Source organism: Acomys russatus, chromosome 8 (assembly GCF_903995435.1).
Source record: "Acomys russatus chromosome 8, mAcoRus1.1, whole genome shotgun sequence".
NCBI classification, from domain to species: domain Eukaryota; kingdom Metazoa; phylum Chordata; class Mammalia; order Rodentia; family Muridae; genus Acomys; species Acomys russatus.
In genome coordinates this window covers 20,272,133-20,295,480 of record NC_067144.1, presented here as the reverse complement: position 1 = coordinate 20,295,480, position 23,348 = coordinate 20,272,133, and the positions used below count along the sequence as shown (strand labels likewise).

The 23,348-nt window shown below is 38.3% G+C and overlaps 1 protein-coding gene across 1 annotated transcript in view; it reads right to left on the bottom strand.

Moving 5' to 3' along the window:
- The window catches only part of Kpna1 (karyopherin subunit alpha 1), a 48,939-nt gene that overhangs the window by 6,151 nt on the left and 19,440 nt on the right, over positions 1 to 23,348 (bottom strand). Inside the window, exons 4-10 of the mRNA XM_051149875.1 lie at positions 22,270 to 22,369; positions 18,901 to 18,995; positions 12,316 to 12,447; positions 11,278 to 11,366; positions 10,866 to 10,965; positions 9,813 to 9,976; positions 7,708 to 7,786 (exon numbers count right to left, since the gene is read on the bottom strand). Coding sequence (XP_051005832.1) covers positions 7,708 to 7,786; positions 9,813 to 9,976; positions 10,866 to 10,965; positions 11,278 to 11,366; positions 12,316 to 12,447; positions 18,901 to 18,995; positions 22,270 to 22,369 — 759 coding nt within the window. The remainder of the gene's footprint in view (positions 1 to 7,707; positions 7,787 to 9,812; positions 9,977 to 10,865; positions 10,966 to 11,277; positions 11,367 to 12,315; positions 12,448 to 18,900; positions 18,996 to 22,269; positions 22,370 to 23,348) is intronic.

Genomic DNA, 23,348 nt, shown 5'->3' with positions numbered 1-23,348 from the left:
AAGTTTTACTTATGGCACTGTTCAAATACGTCATTTGATTTGGGATTTTTGTTGAGTTTTTGGTTTGTTTGTTTGTTTGTTTGAATGTTGTGACAGGGTCCTATGTAACACAGGCTGGCCTCAAACTCAGTGCATAATGCAAGATGAGCTTAAAATCCTGGCCCTTCCTATATCTACCTCCTCAGGGTATTAAGTGCATCTTTAACTTGACAAACCTAAGACAAATATAAGGGGAGGGGGGACCTCGCCTCTGGAATTTAAAAAAGTAACTTTACATACATTAAGTATTTTTAAATAGTATTTATTTATGGGGAGTGTATGGGCGTGAGTGTGCCACAATATACATGGAGACCAGAGAAAAATTTGCAGGAATGGGTTCTCTCCTTCTACTATGTGTCCTTGGAATAAAACTCGGGCCATCAGACTTGGTGACAAGTGCCTTTATCTTCTCTTTCTTTCTTTTTTAAAGATTTATTTACTTATTTTATGTATGTGAGCACTCTACCAGCAAGTTCACCTGCATTCCAGCAGAGGGCATCAGATCACATTACAGATGGTTGTGAGCCACTATGTGGTTGATGGGAATTGAACTCAAGACCTCCAGAAGAGCAGCCTGTGCGCAAGTGCCTTTATCATCTGAGGCAAATTACTAGGCCAATAAAAAATATTTAATACTAGTCTGAAATACATTCTAAGATCACTAAACTGATTCCAGTGTATCTATTCACAAACACTGTGACAGTGATTACACACATGTAATCGATCACCTGAGGGCAAACATGGGAAGATCTTGAATTTGAGGATAACTTGATGTCATGTTCAGTTCCAAAAAAGAAACCAAAAAAAAAAAAAAAAAGGAATGCAACATCTACAATGATGTTAGTAATTAAAAACTGTTATATGCGCTGGAGAGATGGCTCAGCAGTTAAGAACATGTCACTTTTTGCAGAGGACCCAGGTTCAATTCCCAACAGCTGCATGGTGGTTCAGTACCATCCACAACTCCAATTCCAGGGGATCTGATGCCTTCTTCTGGTCTTCACAGGCACCAAGCTTACATGTGGTACACATACAAGCATGCACACAAAATACTCACACACAAAATAAAAACAGCTAGAAATAGGGGCCAGGTGTGATGGCATCTGCCTTTAATCCCAGCACTTAGAGTTAAAAAGCCAGTTTAGTCCATCAGAGAATTATAGGCCAGTCTGGGCAACACTGTAAACACTGTCTCCACCACAAAAAAAAAAAAAAAAAAAGGGACGGAAACTTGGCTGTAGGCCTCTGGTGATGACTAATGACATTTTAAGCCTTTGGGGCTGGGACCCTAGAGGTCAGAGAGGGTTTGTCCTCTGGAAGCTATCTTGAATTCAATAAACCGATACATACTGAAGACTCTACAGGATACAAAGAGTTAAAAACCAAGAGAAACCTAAAGAAAAAGCCAACCACTAAACAGCTTTCAAAAGCAAAGGAATCAGATTAAATCAAAAATAAGAATTATAAAGTTAAAATCATTAAAACCATGCATGAAAAGTTTAAGAGTCCATCACTGCATACCTGAATAGGCGCTATTTCAGAAGCACGCAAGTATTTATATTAAAAAAGTACATTGAAAATGAAAGGTGATGCCTTTTTCCTCCAATTGCTACTGATTTTACTTAATACACAAGCAAAAGGACTCAAATGGATGAAATACATTAATTAAAAAAAAAATCAGTGGTTAAGAGCACGGTCTGCTCTTCCAGAGGACCTAAGTTCAATTCCCAGCACCCACATAGTGGCTCACAACCATCTGTAATGTGTTCTAATGCCCTCTTCTGGCCTGAACGTGTACATGCAGATAGAACACTCACACAATAAATTAAAAAAAAAAAAAAAAAAAAAAAAAAAACTCGCTTGACCCTTGACACAAACAAACAAACAAACAACGAAACCACCCACAAAATAGCCAGGAAAAACAAACAAAACAAAACAACACATTTCAGGCTGATCTGGAGGTGTTGAAAGCCTTTTCAGACATACAAACAACAACCAAAGGGGAGGGGAAAGACAGACAAAAAATTAATACTACATCTAAAAGAAACCACTGCATGTCAAAAATCCTAAAATTAAAATGTAAATGATATCATGTGAAAACATACTTGCAACATGGACTGGCGAGATGGCTCAGAGCGACAAGGTATTTGCTAGCAATGGGCCTGATGACCTGAGTTCAGTCTCCAGGAAAGAACATAGACTCTCATGTGCACCCATACACATACACAGAAACCACACTACACATGCACATAGACACACAAAATAGATGCTTTTTTAAAAAGCAAGAATAATTTATCTTAAGTTATACAAATTTAAAAGATAACTAAAACTAATAGAAAATTTCTTCACAAGTAATGAAATAAATGAAAATTAAAACAAAGCCATGTACTGCCTCCTAAATGTAGAAACTAAAACAATAAAAGTACAGCTAGTTAAAAGTGTTTTTCATTTGTAAAAAGAAAAGAGCATGGTGGTAGTGGTGCACACCTTTTAATCCCAGCAGAGGCAAGTGGATCTGAGTGTGAGGACAGCCTGGTCTACAAAGCAAGTCCCAAGATTGCAAAGGCTATATACACAGAAACTCTGTGTTTGAGGAGAGGTGAGGAGGCTAAAGATGGAAGGAGAAAAAGAGTAAAGGAAAAGAAAAAAGAAAAGAAAGGCAAAGATTTATTTCCCACAGTTCCCTAGTGTAAAGGGCCTTCTTACTACATCTTCACATGACAGAATGTTGAAGAACCAGTGACAACAAATTTCCTGTTTTTTAACATGACAAAAAGGCAAAGAATACACAGAACTCTGTAAAAACAATTTTGACACAAATATTGAGTTTTTATTTTACAAGTTTTATTATTGAAAAATCTTCTAAAGAAAATAAACACCACACACCAAAATTAACCAGACCTAAAGTCTATTAATCTCAGTAAATTTCTGCATAGTCAAAGCCATTCTGATGCTGTGAGGTTCCATAAGAAAAACAATTAGCTTTATATCTTTCATAATGTATGTCTGAAAAGCTGGATACCTAGAAAAAGAAGAATTTCTAAGTTTATACTATCTACCAAAATTAAGCCCTGAGGATATAAACAAACAGACCCTTCACACACAATCAGACTGAAACCAATATTAGAAGTCCAGATGAATTCACTGAGTCCTATCAAACCACCAATGAAGACCTCACACCACTTCTTTATTTGTTCCATAAAACAGAAAGGAGCACTGCCCCAAACTCATTCTCTGAAGCCAGGATTGTCTTGACACCAAAACCAGGTGAGAACACTAACAACAAACAAAATAAGCAAACAAAGGAAAACCAAACACAAAATGAAAACAAAAACCCTACAGACCAATTTCCTTGATGAACACAGATGCAAAAATTCTTAACAAAATATTTGCAAACCAAATCCAAGGACACATTAATAAGGTTATACATTTTGACCAAGTTGACTTTATCACACAGAAAGGCAAGGCTGATTAACACATACAAACTAATATATGTAATACACCATGCAAGAAACTACGTGATTAGTTCAACTGGTGTTGGGGGATGGTCTGGTGTATTTTAATTAATGGCTAATTAATAAAAAAGCCATCCCACCTGGGCAGGGCAAAGGAGATAGGTGTGGCTAAGGTTCCCAGGCTTAGAAATAAAGAGAAGAATCCTGGGAAGAAGAAAGAAGGAGAGAGTCCCGGGAGGAGAGGAGAAGAAGGCCGCCATGGGTTAGATGGAGAAAAAGCACATGGCCAGCATGAATGGATTTGGCCCAAATAAAGAACATTAGCAAGTACTTGGGATTATGGATGGGAAGTAGCTTGATAGAAGTTACTAGAATCAGATGGCACAGGATTGGGGCCGGTATCTTATACCTGCCCTACTATGGGAAGTAGTTTAGAGAATTAATGTCTGCCCTGCCCCAGGTTAACTAAGGCTATTTTAAAATATAACAAGTGTCAGTGCCTTGATTGATTGCTAGCGGGTTTTACTATGATAATAATAGGTATAGGCCTGAAAATAAACAATTACTAGGCCTCTACTGACAATACTGATAATAAACATTATTAGGCAATATTAGTAATTTTAAAACAACAAACTGGCTCTGAAAAAGCCTTTAACAAAGTTCAATATCCCTTCATGATAAAAGTTATTAATATTTTAGGGATAGATGGCACATACCTCAAAATGATAATAAAGGCTATATACAACACACTGATAGCGAACATTATATTAAATGGAGGCAGACTGAGAGCATTTCCTGTAATCCCAGCACTTGGGAGGCAGAATCAGGCAGATCTCTTGAGTTCAAGGCCAGCCTGGTCTACAAAGTGAGTCCAGGACAGCCAGGGCTACACAGAGAGACCCTGTCTCAAAAAACAACAACAGAAAAGGAGAATGTTAAGTAAACAATAGGAAAAGAACACTAAACACAGCTGCACAACAGTGTACAAAGTGTGAAAAATAAACCTGTCGGAAGTGTGTATGAGGGGTAGGGGTAAATGAGAAATTCAATTAACTGTTAAGTACTGGTAACTCTAGATATAGGAGGTGGGGGTGGGGGAATCATCAAACTGTAGAGATGTCACAATATAATTTTCAAATACTGAAGAAGTGATCTAGAAAACAAATGTCAGGAATTAAAAAGAATACATGGAAAAGAGTTTTCCATAAAAACATGGGGGGAGGGGGCCTTAGACCACAGAGAACTTCCTAAACAAAGAGGGAGAACAGTGTACAAACAAACTAAAAATGATGATGGGATAGACAGACAGAGGCCACCAGAAGGTATCCTAAGAACAAAAGCAGTGTCCAGAAGTAAAGTTATCATGAAGACTTTATACTCCCAAAATAAATAGGCTCTGTAAAAGAATGAAACTAAAATCTAAGTTAGGAATTAGTCAGGCTCTTTGTAAGAGACTAAACAAACTGTCTCTAAGAGGAAAATAGACTTTGTTAAAAGGTCACAAGGAAACCCTGAAACTTTTGAGGGGTGCTGTGCAGCTGTTTCCTCTTGAGGCTATTCCCTGAGACTGTGATGTGAGGGGGACTCAACTCCTGGGGAGCAGACTCGATAGTAGCGTATGTAGCTGCCTGGCCTGGAACTCACAATTCTCCTGCTTCTGCCTCCCAAGTACTGGGATTATAGGCATGCATGTCCTCACTTAGCAATAAATATATATTTGAGTCCTTATGTGCTATGCCGGGACCTATTAAATTACAGAGGCACAGACATAAGCATACCTCTAAAATCATACAACCTAGTATAGTTTAATATGAAACTCCCTGTAGGCTCCTGTTCTGAATATTTGGTCTCCAGCTGGCTGCACTCTTTCAGAAGGCTGTAGAACCTCCCTCCCTCTCTCCCCCCTCGTCTTCTTTTGAGACAAGGTTTTTCTATGTAGCCCAGGCTGTCCTCAAAGTCAGAGATCCACCTGTTTCTGCATCCCAGCTGCCGGAATTAAAGTTGTGTACCTCCACTTCCAGGCCAAAAAACCTTTTAAGTTGTTTAGAGAGGGCATTCTTCTGTGAAAAGAAACATACCTATAAATTAGATAGTAACAATACAGTATGATTAGTGCTCTTGTAAAAGATTACGACCTAACTTAAGGAGTTTGAGGCTCACACAAAGCTTTCCAAAGAAACCAATGCTATATACAGTGCTCCTACGCAAAGCACAGAGTAAGACATCATGACCAACAAGAGACATGGGAGTAGTGATGGCTAGGACAGGGATGGGGGTAAGGAAAAAAACCATGTGTTACAGCTCAGAGCTAAGAGTGGTGAGGCAAAATTCAATGAAGAAACAGGGCAAGAACAAAGAGTATAACCGTGAACCTTTTTTGTTGTGTTGGGCCAGGAATTGAACTCAGAACCTCATATATACTAGGCAAGCAATGTATCACTGAGCTATATCTAAGCCCTACAAAGTTGTGCCACACACTCCCACCACCAAGTAAATAAATTAGCATGATTCAAAAACCCAAGATATGGGCTAGCAAGATGTATCAGTGCATAAAACATTTGCTGCATAAGCCTGGAAACCTGAGTTTGATCTCTAGAACTCATTTAAAGCCCACAAAGGTGTCCTCTGACCTCCACACAGGCACTGTGGCACATGCACATACATACACAAACATGCAGTATTTTTAAAATTCAGACTGTATAAAGACTGCCTAAATAAGACTCCTTTTTTCCTTCCTTTCTTTCCCTATTTGCCAACAACCAAGTTTTCCTCAGAAATAGTCAATATTAATTTCCTATCCATTGTCCCAGAAAAGCCTTATACAAATACAATCAAATACTCTCTTTTCCTCTTGTCTAAGACGAGTAGCACCAGGGTCACAAACGCAATGGATGATGAGTAGAACTGAGCTAGGACCTGCATTACTGGTATGGGCAACTGCTAAAGCCGGATACTGACACTGGAAACTAAAACAGGAGCAGATAAAGAGGGAGAAATGAGTTCCCTTGTAGAAACAATAAACCGGAAAAACATAATTGTAAGACATCTGAGATCACAAATCTAATTTTCTTCATTTCAGAGATTAGAAAATTGACATCAAAGCTGACTGATACAGCTAAAACCCAACTCTCAATTCTTCTTAATATACAGTGTTTTACCTGCATGTACACCTGCCTGCCAGAAGAGGGCACCAGGCCGGGCGTGGTAGTACATGCCTTTAATCCCAGCACTTGGGAGGTAGAGGCAGGCGGATCACTGTGAGTTCAAGACCAGCCTGGTCTACAAAGCGAGTCCAGGATAGCCAAGGCTAACACAGAGAGACTGTCTTGAAAAAAAAAAAAAGAAAAAAAAAAAAAAAAAAAAAGATTTAAGATTTCAGAAGAGGGCACCAGATCTTATTATAGATGGTTGTGAACCATCATGTGAGTGCTGGGGGTTCAATTTTTTTTTTAATATTTCTTTTAATTTTAATTTATGTGGGTTGGTGTAGGGATGTCAGATCTTGAAGTTACAGACAGTTGTGATCTGCCATGTGGGTGCTGGGAATTGAACCCAGGTCCTTTGCAAGAGCAGGCAGTGCTCTTAACCACTGAGCCATCTCTCCAGCCCTGGGATTTGAATTCTTATAGTCCCTGTACATAAGGGTGATGACTAAAGTTATAGAAGAGAGGAAGGAGGCTTAAAACCTGTTCCCTAGAGCATGCCCACAAACAAATAAGAACAAGAAAAGGCGCTAAGGAGAAATAAGCAGAGACAAAGAACCAAAGTATTCATTATCATAGAAGCTTAGAAAGATAACTGTAAGACAATATCATTGATACATCAGAGACAAATAATCAGAGAAAACTAAAGGGCTAAAACAATTCACTGTGGATGTCATGCCTTGTCACTGAAGTAGAATGGGCATTGAGAACCATGCGGGGGGAGTCTTCTTAGCATATACAAAGGGAGGAAGCTACCAGAAAGTACACTACTAGAAAGCCAATTGGTGCTCCTAAGACCCACAAAAATAAAAGCAGGCAGCAAGGTGACTTAGGAAAAAGTTGTTTCATAAGGGAGCCTATCATCGCTACAAGTCACGGACAACAAAGATACCGACAATAGCAAACATCAGCAAAACAGTCAGGATGCTTCACAACAGAGCCCAGTGAGGCAGAGCTGTGCTCATGGAGGTCAGGGACTCACTCTAGGAAACCTTAGCACTTGTTCATACCTGTGTCTGAATATCATCCCCTGTGACAATGTTTCCCACAGCCCGCAAAGCAGGAGAGACCACTTTATAATCATTATGCCTGCAACCATAAAGAAAAAGAAATGTTAGAGACAGCAGTTCTGTCCAGAATCTTTTCTTGGGGATGAAACCCAAAGTAAAGAAGATGTGATTCAATTTTAAAACAGAAAGGTACTTTATGATTATGGCTATTTAGGGAATCTACCATGGTAGCAGAACTGACTTATTACCTACAAAAGCAGCCTTCCCCCATATATTTAAAGTAAATTATCTCCTAGTAATCTTTCCCAGGTACTTCAGCACTGAATTCCACACTTTTCTCTTACTGTTCGCTCCAGGGGCCTTTCCGTCTTACTCGGTCTCTTGGAGCTGCTGAGCTGACTGGGAAACAACATGTATATACTGTTCATATTCTGAAACTGCTATGTCAACAGTTGAGCTAAGTTCAAAACCAACATGAGATTCAAATCTCTAATATTTCTATTTCCACTAAACCTACAAAGCTACCTTAATGGTCAAAAAAGCTTTCCACAAAGCCTGCAATATAATGTGAAGACAGGTATTAAGTACAGATTTCAAGGTAAATAAAGCAATACCCTTTTAACTTTCCTCCAAGACCTTCTTCTTCTGCTTCGCATTTAATATCTAATGACTAAAATGACGCATATAGTAAACTTAGTAACTAAAATACAAAAGTGATTACGTCCCAGATTTTTAATTCTTTGGAAACTAGTAGCCCATTCTGCTTTAACCTATAAGGATACTACAACTGCTGTATTCTGCAACCAGTCTAGGATCAGCTATAATCCCAGGAATATTATTTACCAATTTCATGTCATGTTTGAGACACTATCTGTACAACTGTTTTATACATCAGTTAATTTCATGTTGCTTCATATCAGTGGCTTTTTCCTTCGAAGCATTAGCTAACGATTTGATTAATACAGTCCCAAATTATTTATGCCATGAGTAAATCTTCAATGCTACCACCAAAGTACTACAAAAATATGATTGATTCAAAGTCTGCTACTAGTCTGGTTTTTTTCTCTAATGAGAAAGTAAGAAATGGGGGCTGGAGAGATGGCTCAGAGGTTAAGAGCACTGGTTGCTCTTCTAGAGTCCCATGTTCAATTCTCAGCAACCACATGGTGGCTCACGACCATCTATATAAGATGATCTGGTGCCCTCTTCTGGCATGTAGTTGTACATTCAGACACAATATTGTCTATAATAAATAAATCCTTTAAAAAATAAAAAAGCTGGGCAGTGGTGGCTCATGCCTTTAATCCTAGCACTTGGGAGGCAGAGGTAGGCAGATCTCCGTTAGTTCAAAGCCAGCCTGTTCTACAAAGTGAGTCCAGGACAGCCAAGGCTACACAGAGAAACCCTGTCTTGAAAAAAACAAAAACAAAACAAAAAAGAAAAAAAAGTAAGAAATGGTAATTTATCACGGCAATATGCCTTTGATTTCTAGTACCCAGTAAGAGAGATAGAATTACACAGCCAAAGCTTTCCAAATAACTGTGCTAAAGGACTCATAATAGCAGAGGAATAATTCACTCTTCACTGAGTCACAAAAATGGCATCAATATAAACATGAGATAGTCACCAACGCATAATAATCAATAAGATGCATAATCAGCTAATACCAAAGTACTGGAAAGATGCAAAATATAGTAGCGTGTACCAGTTAGCATCAGCTGTTTGCTTGACACAGTCTAAAGTCACCTGAGGAAGTCTCTACTGAGGGACTGGCCTGATCAGATTGGACTGTGTCTATGAGAGGTTGTCTCGGCTGATGACTGATGTGGGAGGCCCAGTCCTCTATGAGCAACACTAACCCAAGTGATAAGGTGGCTGAGCATGAACTGGGCCGCAAGACAGAGAGAGAATAAGCCAGTAAGCAGCATTCACCTACAATTTCTACTTCAGTTCCTGCTCTGGCTTCCCTCAGGGACAGACTGTGACCTAGAAGGAAAAGTCAAATAAACCCTTTCCTCCTCTAAGTCATTTTAGAGTGCTTTCTCACAGCAGCATGAAGAAAAACATGGAGGGCATCAGACACACTTTCTTAAAGATCGTCTTACATCAGAAGCTCCACAAGTCTCCTACATACTCCCGCATCGATGACGGCCTGGATTTTATCATTGGGCCCATCTGACAGGTATGAGAGGGCCCAGCAGGCATCAGCCAGTACATCAGTGTCGCTGACAAACAGCAACCAAGAAAGGACATTCAGACAAGGAGAAACCTAGAAAAGAAAGATGGTTACAAAATCAACAGAAACAAACTGCAAGTGAGCCTAAGACTCTCAAGAAGCCTACCAAGCAGACACCCCATGAGCTGTGGGTGATTTACACTTCTGGCTATGTATGCTTCTGGCAATGTGTCAGTAGTTATTCAGTTTATTGAGCTGAGATAGTCAGAGCACAAGGAAAATGATTTTAGGAAGAAAAATCTTATGCATTTATATCCTTAAATCAGAATCCTTTGTTAAAGTACACACTTACAGAGAAGAAGAGAAAGGAATTCTCACACATACTATAGCTGGGAAACTGTTGCACAATGTTGTTATCAACAAAAATTGTTACAGCTCTAAAAAGTAATACAGAGCTTCATACTGGCATTGAGGACTTAACCTAAATTAAAATAAAAACACACTACCAAAAGCATTTTCTCTTCAGACCAATACATTTTCTAATACTCTAATTTTATCAAAAATTTATCTTAGCCAGGTGGTGGTTGCATACACCTTTAATCCCAGCAAAAGCAGGATCTCTGCGAGTTCAAGGCCAGCCTGGCCTACAGACTGAGTTCTAGGACTGCCTAGGCAACACAGAGAAATCCTGTCTTAGAAACAAACAAAGGAGGACTGGAGAGATGGCTCAACAGTTAAGAACCCTGACTGCTCTTCCAAAGGACCCAGGTTCAAATTCCATCACCCACATAGCAGCTCACAACTGTCTGTAACTCCAAGATCTGACACCCACAGAGAAATATGCAGGTAAAACACCAATGCACATAAAATGAAAATAAATTGTATCTTAAAATGGAGGCACCAAAAAATTTAAAAGCTTTCTGTAAATATTAATATTCAAGATTATTTTTTTCTAACAATTTTCTGAAAGCACAGTGTTTACCTTAGCAAATTCTGGAGGTGGACTCTTCCCTCTACAGAGATTAGATAAAGCCCACACTGCATTCCGGGTCATGGTCAAGCGGTTTTGCTTTGAAAATAACCTATAAGTATAATGGTCCCATGGTAAATTATAAAAGAAACTAATTGTCTATAAAGAAAATAATTAATGCTACTGATAAAGGATATCTTTAACTTTTTTCCAGAAAAATAGATTCATAAGTTTCCTACATTATTTATTCTTTGCAGACGAACTTCATTAATTCTAATGCACTATTTCAGAATTTCAGTAAGAGACATCACCCTAACAATGTAACAAGAATATACCTGGAATCAAAATAACAGTAGGAAATCCTAAATAACTTCCCAAGATGTAACACTTCTTATATAGTCATTATTCAAAAGAAGAAACTTACTGCAGAAGAGGGGGCAAGATATTGCAGTCTAAGACATAGTCCCTGCACATGGTACTATCTCCAGCAATGTTGCCAAGAGCCCAGACTGCCTGTGAAAGAATTATTCATTAATGAATTTGAATACTTTCATTGCTTCATAATTTTTTCAAAAAGATGCCAGCATATCACAATAACACCTTATAGATCATAAAATAATTCATCAATATTTTATCTAAAGACTATTATTAACTTTTTAAAAATCACTCATCAGGGAGTCAAACCAGCTATAGGATCAGAATTAGAAAATATGTGACTGTGTGTAGAATAAGCAAAAGGAAACATTATTTCATGAAAGTAAATAAATGCCAGACTAGTAAAGCTGGGAATTGAAGTTAGGACCTCACACAGGCAGGACAACTGTTTTCCCTACTAAGCTATACCCCTAGTCTGGAGCCAATTCTTTTTAAAGGATTCTATCCTACCTCATTTTGTTGTTGTTGTTATGTTGTGTTGTTTTGTTTTTCAAGACAGGGTTTCTCTGTGTAGCCTTGGCTGTCCTGGACTCACTCTGTAGACCAGGCTGTCCTCAAACTCACAGAGATCCGCCTGCCTCTGCCTCCTGAGTTCTGGGATTAAAGGCGTGCGTCACCACACCTGGCCCCCTATCCTCTCTCATAAGTAATATTTTATATAATCCTTTGTATAGAGTAGGAAATTAAATGGCTTACTTAGTGGATTAAAAACACTCTGAAGGTTACTCATAACTGGAAACTGTAAGCAGATAACTAGAAAATTATAGACACGCTTATTAAACTTGTCAAGGTGGTAAATGCAATTACAAGACAATGGCTTCATAGGTGTACATGCCATATTGCGTACTTTTATAAGTATTATGTCCATGACTTTAAAAAAAAAGGATAGCTAAAAGTTGCGAGAATCCCATGGTTGGAAGGGAAATACTTGCTAGAGGATTTTTCCTATTTAAACAGGCTATGAGTCACTGTGAGCAAGTAATCAAAGCCAAGTAGATCTGTCTCTGTGTGACTGCTGCAATCTTACCTGCTCCTGGACATCTTCAAACTCTGAGCTAAGCAATTCGATGAAAATAGGCACTGCTCCTGCCTGAATCACAATGCGTGTCTGAAGAGAATTTCCTGAAGCAATATTTGTAAGGACCCAAGCTGATTCAAACTACAAAGATAAAAGTAAGCTTCATTAGCTTATCAAAATTTAGAAGGTTGTTTACTTAAAGCATTACAACGTTTTATACATTTTAAAAAATCTGGGATCAGTCTGGGATCATTATTGGCATATTGTAAATGTCATATTAATTTTAAAATAATTTCTAGAATCCCCCAGTCTATAAAGGAATATTCAAGGTATCTAAAATTTCAGACCCAACTATAGTTACAATGAAAACATAGGGGAAAAAATGAGTTTTATAAGTTGATATGGAATGATCCCTAAAAAATTTAATGAAAGGAACAAAAATACAAATAATAATAGTTAACGTACATTTTATTAATTAAAGGGTTAAAAAGGAATAAATACACTAATACATATACTGTACAAATAATCTCTAGACAGAATCACAAGAAACCATCAATACTTATTGCTTACACAGATAAACCTAGATGACTGAGAAATTGTACTTTTTTTAAAAAATTAAAAATAAAGCCTCTAATGACCAGCCTATGTTCCTTTGGGCCTCATACTATGGTACTGTTTCTATAATCTAGTAAGCAAATATATCTCTAGAAGATGGGCAAAGTGAAATGAAAAGAGAACATTAGTGTAAAATGTATTTTACAAAATTACAACTGAAAAAGGCAAAAGATCTTGTAAGCGATTGCTGAACAGGTAAAATGAATTTAACAGGCATGTTATCAATAGCAATATCTGCTTCAAAGTATAATCTAGCAGATGAGAACGCTTCAAGCCCAAGCCCAAAGATAACTTTCTTTTTTCTTTAAAATAAACTGGCCCCTTGGAGATAAGACTCTTATACTATGCTGCCCTTGCTGGCCTGGAGCTCTCTATGTAGACCTCATAGAGATCTGCCTGCCTTTGCCTCTTGAGTGCTGGGATTAAAGACAAGAGCCACCATGCCTAGTCAAAGGTAAGTTTCGTTTCTTTCTTTCTTAATACTTATTTTTATGTCCATTGATGTTTTATCTGAATGTATGCCAGCTCCTCTGGAACTGGAGTTACAGACAGTTGTTGAGCTGCCACATAGGTGCTGGGAATTCAACCTACATCCTCTGGAAGAGCAGCCAGTGCTCTTAACCACTGAGCCATCTCTCCAGCCTCTACCATGAGTTTCTTACCAGAGATAAGAAAAAGGGGGTAGGGGGGGGAGGAGAAAAAGGAGGAAGAGGAGGAAAAGGAAGAGGAAGAAGTTATAAAGAGGTGGTGGCAAAGGTAAATCTGAGTGAAAGTTTACCTGAGTTGACCTAGTAATTACAGCATTTGTAAGCAGAATATACGAAGTTAAGACCAACAACAAGAAAAAAAAAATCTACAGCCTATTACCAATTTTGGAGATTCCTAATTTTCTCTTTAGTTTAAGAAATTTAGAAATAGCCATGCAATGGTGGCGCACGCCTTTAATCGAAGCACTTGGAAGATAGAAGCAGACGTAACACTGTGAGTTTGAGGCCAGCCTGGTCTACAAACTAAGGCCAGAGCAGCCAAGGCTACACAGAGAAACCCTGTCTTGAAAAAAAAGAAAAGAGAAGAAGAAGAAGAAGAAGGAGGAGGAGGAGGAGGAGGAGGAGGAGGAGGAGGAGGAGAAATAATAATAATAATTTAGAAAGCAAGAAATCAAAAATGAAAGTTTATATCCCTATATTCAGTCAGGACACCTGAATTTTAGGTTAATTCCTTCCACTATTTTCTATCCTTTAATGAACAGTGGGGGTGGGGAGCGCACAAAATGGTGCATTTTGTTTCAAGGTATAACTCAGAATTAGACTTGTGGTTGTTTTCTAAACTTTTATATCAATTAAAAGTTAACTGACATAGGAAAAACTATCAATTGTTAACATAGCAGAACAAATCCATGTGACTGATAGGAAACTTAGAGTAGAAGCAGCAGGAAGATGAAAGTGAGAGAACCTATGTGTCTCTTTCTTGTCCCTTGATGGCTCGCTCCTTCATCTTTAAGACTAAGGTCAGCAGGGAAGGGGCCCTCATCTACGACTGTGTCTACAGTTGGAAATATGTCACCAGAACGAAAAGGCCGTCAAAGAATCTCTGAGAGCTGAAACATTTGGCTAATGCTCTAAGACTCATCCATATGACTACATCAGTGAAGACTCAGGGGAAGATAAAATTAAACCCAGAATAATCATGGGGTAAAGAAAAACATTTCATATATTTATCTCTAGTTAAACTATTAATGAAAGAAATGTTCAAAGTATTTTCAATCTCTCTGAAACATACATATTTCGGTTGCTTTTAATTCTACCACCTAGAGAAAGAAATGTCAAATAGCATACCAGTTTATTTATACTATAGAGGAGGGGTTGCCTAAAATGTAGCTTATGTAACTCGCTATTTTAAATTAACAGGTTAAAACAGAAGTCAAACGATGTACGAAAGCAGCAGGCTGTCTTACTAGAGGGACAGTTCAAAGTTTAAAGTTCAAAAATAATCACCAATTACTACAGAGTATAAGTCAAAAGAAGCTGGAAAGACTACGTAACATCTGAACACCAATACCAAGAGAAAAGGTATTGTAGACAGATTGAATATGAACAGTAAACATTCGATACACTTTTAAAAGCTCATGTGCCATAGTTGTGGTTATATTCAGTACATAATCATAATGATGGCCATCTTTAAATGCAAAGAAAATTCCAAAATGGAAATTAAAAAGTAGCTTTGGCATTTATTTGATATTTAGTGTTCTCACCTTATGATAAGGTATAGCCATGTACGTATAGGAGAGAGGAAATCAAAGACAGACTTCACTTCAGGAATCTAAGTGCCAATGTCAGCCACTATCAAATGTATTTAAAATGCAGGCGTATTTTTTTTAAAACTTGGATATGAGCTACCTAGCTGTCCTTTCCTCACAATCTATACTACAAGCTATATTTCACTAAGATATGACGCTTTGTTTTTAATATTTCAGCCTTGGGTGTTAGATTAGAATGCAACTAGAAACAGATGGTAAAACAGGAAAGCTCAGATCTAATGGTGACTACAAATACATAAAGATATGATAGAAAGAAACAATAATATTAACCTAAGTAATCATATACCTCAAGAGAACAACAACCTGAAAGATGAAAGCAGTATCTAAAAAATGTTGTCATCAAAAGTAACAGATTATAGCCAAAATATTATAGATTTAGCTTTCTCTGTGCTGTCCTACACTAATGTATTCTCGGCAGTCCAAGAACTGCACCACAGAAAGCAACCTATTGTGCCACCATAGCTGCTTGTAAGTTGCAATTCCACTGGTGTTTTGATCAGGAACTTGCTAAATAAAGACTGATTCCTACACCTGCAACCTTGTGTTCTTCAGATTTGAAGTTTTCTCTCTGCCCTCTTTCTGAGTCTCTACCTTCTGGTGCTCAGTCCCTTTAATAAGGAAAATGCGAATGCAAAGCTGAAGTACTTCTGACCTCCTATCAAGTTTCCCACTCCAGGTTGAGGTACGCCTGGCTCCCTTTCTCCATTTGGATCAGGACTCTGTTGCTGGCCACTTTGCTGGTTCCACTCCGGTTCCTAGCAAATGCCAGGCTCACCTGGAGAGCAAGTGAAAAGAAAGGCTCATATCAGAAAAATAAACCCAGATTTTTATCAAACTCTGCAGAGAAGAGCACCTGAGCTATCTGAGCAACCCTCCAGGAAAGGCAGAGATCAGTGCAGACAGGAGGGCGGGGCAAGGGGATGAAGCTTACTGCAGTTTATCATATTAAGCTTCCAGAGGGGACAAGAAAGCCAAAAAGGGGGGGAAACTAAGCCAACTTGTTCAAATTTACAACTTTCAGAGGAGTGCCATCCAATGTTTAGAAACAGGAAGCAATTTATTATGTCTAGTTATTTTTTATAAATGTATAAAAGGCTTGGCAACGCAGTGTCTCAGCACTACAGACGGTAGTATAAGATGCTGGGCGCCCAGAACATATCAGGAAGCAGACCAGTCTCATGCCAAAGGCTAGAGGGAGACATTGTCTATCACTAAGCTTACCGAACTCTTGAGCTAAAGAACTGCTTAATGCCAAACCTGCAGATTCTACCCATATTCACCTCCAGTCTGAATGGCAAGAGAGTATCTGGGTAGTGATGCACCAACAGAGGCATTTTTAGCTCCCTTATTTGAGATACTCCACTAGTTTGAGTAGACAACATGGTAGTAAAGTTCACTAAAACTCAATTCTTTAGCTATGGTATGAAAAAAATTAAACTTGGCCCCGGGATTTATTATTGAACTGAGCCATCCAATTTCCATTGTGCCATTTCCTACCAGTCTCTTTCTAGCGAAGCGGCAGAAACCTTATCCAAAGACACATCTCCAGAAAGCAGGCAGGTATCAATATGCTATCTTACATTTAGAGCTCTCCCCAAGCCACAAAGCAAGGAATGCCCTCCGAGCTTTGCAGAACACATGTACTTATTTGAAGCCATGGCAGAGCAGTTCTGTCTCCCTGAGTCCATTTGCTCTTAACTGGAGGTGATGGGTATTACCCAATACTCACACTTGAGAATGCCATGCTGTGTTTAAATGCAGAAGGAAAGCTGGAGACATCAACCTCAAACACTAGACTGCTTACATCCCAGTCTTAGATAGTTAAGACAAAAACTCATCAAGTGGTCACTTTAGAGGAATCAGTCTTTCAGTCTTTCAGACCAGTCTGTTGGACAGGGTGGGATCTAGAAATTTAGATAAAAGCAAATCAAAGCTTTGGACGGCTTTCACCTGAGTTCCTACAGGTTATAAATCGCAAAATGATACAGAATTGAAATGTGTCAGCCAGGAAAGGACACTGTATATGACACTGCTTATAGAGTACAGGACAATGTAGAGACAGGGAGATTCATTTCTCAAGGGTTTTCATTTTCAGTCTGGAAGATTCCGCTGTATTTCTTTAGTGTATCAGCAGACATCTGTAAGCATCTACTGAAAACTGCCAATCTGAGGGTACAACTGGCACTGCTCAACTAATTCATTCCCGAGACTGGAGAACAAAATTTGTCTAATTAACAAATAGCTATCTTCCCTACCTCCCTTTTCCTCCAAACCATCTCAAGCGATAAACTGCAGTAAATCTCCTTTTGGTCCCTATGGTTCTCTGCTTAGGGGCTCAGGCTCTGTTCTCTGCAGTGTTGGTTGTCTGGATTTCCTTTTTCTGAGAAAAATCTCTCTTCTCTTGCTCTCAGGGTAAAGATGATTTTCAACTATCTGGCAATTCTGGGCTTAAACGGAGACCAGAATTATAATCCAGGAGGCAGCAAGCAGAACAGAATCTTAATCCAAATAAACACAGGGATTGGCAAAGGTCAAACTGGAGAAGAAACTGACAGGACAGAGAAGTACTCTACCTTTTCTGGATTTCTTCCTTCTCCTCTGGAAGAAATTCATCACTGCAATAAAGGTGTAACATAAAGAGAAAGATGGAGAGGGAAAGAGGGAGATAGAGAGGGAGAGGGGGAGAGAGGGGGAGGGAGAGAGAGAGAGAGAGAGAGAGAGAGAGAGAGAGAGAGAGAGAGAGAGAGAGAGAATATCAAGACAAACCACCAAGACTCCCATGTCGTCTGCAATGGCCTCGCCAATAAGGAGCCTGGGACAAGGACTGCTATGTATGAGATGCCTCAGGTAAGAGCAGACAAAGGGTGTGGAGATTTTAACCTTATTATTGGCAAGTATTTCTCCCATCATGAGATCTGCTTGCAATGTAACCAAATTTTATAGCTGTAAGGTAGCCCTAAAGTGTCTGAGCCCTTCAGATTACATAAAATTATTTGGTGAGAATTTAGGGGTTATAGGCATTTGTCAATAATTCAGATATTAAACAAATATGCTGCACCAAGGATGTGTACCTACTCAATAATCAAAATAGTAGAAAAAGTTTCATCCTACCAAGAAAAAGGTAGTATTTTTATAATTCCAGAGACTCAGAGACTGTGAGTTTGACAGCTGGCTTCTTTTACTGTCCAAGTTATTCAATGCTAAGGTGGTAAACTCTGTGCAGTGCATGATTAGAAGATCAAACCTAAAGCAAAAAGTTTTATGGCCAGGTTTCTTTGTTGGCTCTTCAGATGTAGGAGGAGGGTATTAAAGCCACATTTGATAACTAAGTTTCTGAGCCAGTCTGGGTTATAAATACCATCCTGAGAAGGCCAACAGGGAGTGTGTGTCTGACTTTGTCTCTGTTTGTCTGTCACAAATCTTACGTAACTTGCAAAGGCCCCTGTTATGACAACTCCCACTGCTAAAAATTCAAATAAGACACAAATTCTAGTGAGTATTCATTAGGACCTCCATGTTAACAAACCTAAATGATCAGTTTTATAAAGTTGTTATCAGTGCCATTATAAGCAAACAAGATTCATATAGATTCAAATAAGTAAGTCATAGACAAAACACTTTACAGAACAAAGTTCTAAGGCAAAAAATGAAAATGTCCGCACCTGCAGTGTGCAATTTTCTTTTCGTTTGAGGAACTCCACAAACCTGGCCACTACTCCTGGTGTGTTGATGACTTCATCAATAGGAGGATTAGGTTCTGTTTCCCCATAAAATAAAATAAGAGATCTCAATATAATGACTTTACAGATTAAAATTAGTCATAGTATTCCTTCCCTTCATTCATTGACAAGTTTTCATATTAGAAATATTTCTCAAAAAACAAAAGTTAAAATTCTTTTGGTCTTTTTGAAAATATGGCTTGAAATGTTCCACAAAAATATAAGTTTTAATCTTGATAATAAAGGATGGGCAGAATAATTTGTTTTTGCAATGGAAGGAAAATCTCTTAGGTGTGCACCCTCAGCACTGGACCACGTGTGCTAAGCAACTAATTCTTATCACATGGTCTCAGGAATCCTTCAAATTAAGGCCTCTACTACAACACTATGACCCTTTAATACAGTTTACGTTGTAGTGACTTTCAACCATAACAGTATTTCATTGCTAGTGCTATGAATCCTAAGTATCTGATATGTGACCACCATGAAAGGGTCCTTCGCAACCCACAGGTTGAGAACCTTTACTCTGCTATTTTACAATACTCAGAAGGCGGGAGAAATCTAAAGACAACTACCACTATCCAACTATAACTACTACTTTCAGTATTCTGATATATTTTCCTGTGATCCACACAGATAATCTCAGCACTCCAGAGGCAGCAGAGTCCAGGTCAGCCTCGTGGCAAGTTAGAAGATAGCCTGTGTGCTACATTAAGGACCTATGTTTTTATTTTTGACTGAAAATTTCATTAGTTTAGTGCTGATTTGTAAGGAAGGAGTTCTAGTAACATGCCCTTTGCTTGGTTCAACATTTTTATCAATTACTCAAACATAACAAATTTGGTAACAGTAAAGATATACTAGTTAATATTCTGAATTATAAAAACATTATATAAAAAAGAAAATATACCAAAAACTGACAATAAACCAGGAAGAATAAGGCAAAAGCAACCTTTTGTTTGTCAGTACAGGGAATAAGCCCTAGGCCTCATGCCCCATAGGCAATAAATAGGTCTACTATTAAGCCACATTCCAAGGCCAGAACAGCTGGTTTTGTTTTTATTTTAAGATGTAGTCTTATTATGTTAGCCAAACTAGCCTTATATCCTGAGATTCCTGCCTCAACCTCCTAGAGTGGCAGGCAATTTTACAATCATCTTAACAACCACATGTTTTTAGTACATATTTTACATTTATTTCTATTTGTCTCTCTGTGTGTGGACCCATGTAGTATGGCATGTGTGTGGAGGTCAGAGAATAACCTATGGGAGATGTTTTACACCATAGGGGTTTCAGAGATCAAACTCAGGTCAGCCTTGGAGCCTAGTACCTTTATTAGCTTGATGGCTTGGCTGCTATATTTTTTAAAGCCATTTTTTAATTGTCTTGATTAGACTTAACTGTCAACTTGACAGAACCTAGAATTATCTGGTATGAGAATTTCAACTGAAACATTGCCTATACCAGATCAGCCTGTGGGAAAGAGTATCTTGATTGTTAGCTGATATAGGAGGGCCCTGCCCACACTATGTGCAGCACCATTCTCAAGGAAGGTGGTCTTCCACAGTGGAATCAAGAAAGCTGAGTGTAATAAGCCTTCCTGTTAGCCAGCAAGCACAATCTCCATAGCACCTGCCACACATTTTTTTGCCATGTAAGTGTGTTCTTTGGCATGGGATAGCAAGGCAGCCTGCTTTCAGTGATGGACTGCCTGCTGTGGTAACTTATTCCCCATTAAGTCTTGCACATCTAAACACATGGTCCCCAACTGATGACTATTTGAAAAAGATCAGAAGGTGTGGCCTTGCTAAGGAAAGTATAGTATATGTCACCAGCGATGGGTTTTGAGGTTTTCCAACACACACATCTTGTGCTCTCAGCTGCTGCTCTGGTCTGCTGCTGTGCACTACCTCCCTCCATCATCATGGACTCCAGCCATCTAGATCTGTAAGGCCCAAATAAACTCTTCCTTCTCTAAGTTTTATCACAGCAATAAAACAGTAAGTCACATAAGCCCTTTTGTCCCTACACTGCTTTTGGCCAAGAAATTTTGTCAAAACAACAACAAAAATCTAGAACATTCAAAACTACAGCTCATTAAGAAAGTTTACTTTGCTAAAAACTCAGGTACATAACTATGCCATAATCACTACTGCTCTCCAAAGCTGACATTGAAACGGATCGTCTTCTCAGGACAAGGAAATCTCTCACCATCAATTACTATAACAAACACATCTAGAGTAATATAATCTAGACATCACATTTTTAAGAAGGAAGCTGGCAAACTAGAATTCATGTGGGAAAGTGTGGTCATAAAATGCTAGAAATGGACATGACACAGAATTTTACCAAACTGTCACACTAAACACCACTTTTCTTTTTTTCTTTTTTTTCTTTTTAATGTGCACTGATGTTTTGCCCTGTGTATGTCTGTATAAGAATGAGTGATTCCCTGGAACTGGAATTACAGACAGTTGTGAGCTGGCATGGGGGTGCTCGGAATTGAACCTGAATCCTCTGGGAAAGCAGCCAGTGCTCTTAACCACTGAGTCACCTCTTCAGCCATAAATACCAATGCTTATATGTGTGTTATATAGTAAGTTTTAAATGCAGTTATCACCTCGATATAAATATTTTTAATAACTAATGATTTTAAACAACCATAGTTTGCTACTATATAGTTCACTATTTACTGTCAGTATTTTAATACTGTTCAGAAGTATTTTACCTGCTCAGAGGAACAAGTACTATATGCCAGTTCATAGTAATTACATAAAAAGAAGAATTATCCTATTCCCCAATAAATCTGTATTTAACTTTCAGTGGGAAACAGCTAATATTAAAATCAGTAATTACCATTCAAGTAATTTATAAAGAGGAGAGCTTTTCAATTCAGTCAGCACACGCTACTGATAATATCATACTTACCATATGGGTCTTTTATCTTTATTCTTTTTATATATATTTTTTTTTTATTTAATCTTAATTTATGTGCGTTGGTGTGGGGGTGTCAGATCTTGGCATTACAGCCAGTCAGTTGTGAGCTGCCATGTGGATGCTGGGAATTGAACCTGGGTCCTTTGAAAGAGCAGTCAGCACTCTTAACCACTGAGCCATCTCTCCAGCCCCTATATGGGTCTTTTATAATTCTCAAATGAAAGTAATGTTCCCTTCTGACAAGATCCCATAAATAAGGATATTTTCTACTCAAAAAACAAACTCCAAAAGAAATACCTGGAGCTGTAGGAAAGGGCTCATCTCTATGTAAACAAGGAACAGTTTACATAGAGATGAAATGTATTCAAGACTTACCTTTTGAAAGTAGTTTCCTGAATTTCTGTGTTGCAGATAGCTGCTGCTCTGGGCTATTTGAGAATATCATCTCAATCATGTCAGAGGTAATGACCCCACCCTGGATCATAGACAAAGAGCAAATACAACACAATATTAGCCTTAGTTCAGTGGGGGGAAAAGGCAATATAAAAAAAGGCTATCAAATTAACTGCACATTTCCAAATGTTATACAAGTACATAAACTCTTTAAATTCAGAACTGTGTAAGAGCACAGTAATGTAATAGGCTAGAGTCTCCATTGTTAATTAAGAAGCTTATGACAGCTAGCAGGCCATGGTGGCGCACGCCTGTGATCTCAGCACTTGGGAGGCAGAGTCAGGTGGATCACTATGACTTTGAGGCCAGCCTGATCTATAAAGTCCAGGACTACAAGAGAAACCCTATCTTGAAAAAAAATTTTTTAATTAAAAAATTAGAAAAACTACTATTTTCAATGTTGCAAGACTGATTCCTAAGTAAGTAAGTGTTTAAGGAACTCCTTTAAATGTCTTCATATATGCAAAACATGTGTCTGTGGTACTATAACAGTGAACAACTATCTTTTGCTTCCTTTTTATATAGCCTCTCCTACGGCTGTATACATTTATATCATGATATTTAAGTTACAGGACGTCTTGCACAAAGATCTCTGCACCCTCTTCTACTGAGAAGGTTGGTTTTGTAAAAAAGCTATGCCATTTTAGAGGAACACACAACTTCATTATCTTTATTTGAAGCTCAATACTGTTGAGGTTTTTTTAAGTGTATGTATGCCTAATAAATAAGGAGTAGCTTCTAACAGGTAATTTTATATGTCAACCAGGATAACCAAACAAATACCAGTCTAAATGCTACTCTCCCAGTATGTCAGATGTGATTAACATTTACATCACAGATTGTAAGATTGCTTTTCATAATATAATATGGGGTGACTGTAATTGGCCTTTTACACTGAAGTTTCCAAGAATGGGAGTTCATCATCTCACTGCAATAACGATGCTTCTTGAGTTTCCAGCCTGCTGACCTGCCCTCCAAACTACTTGCCCATCACAAAAAAA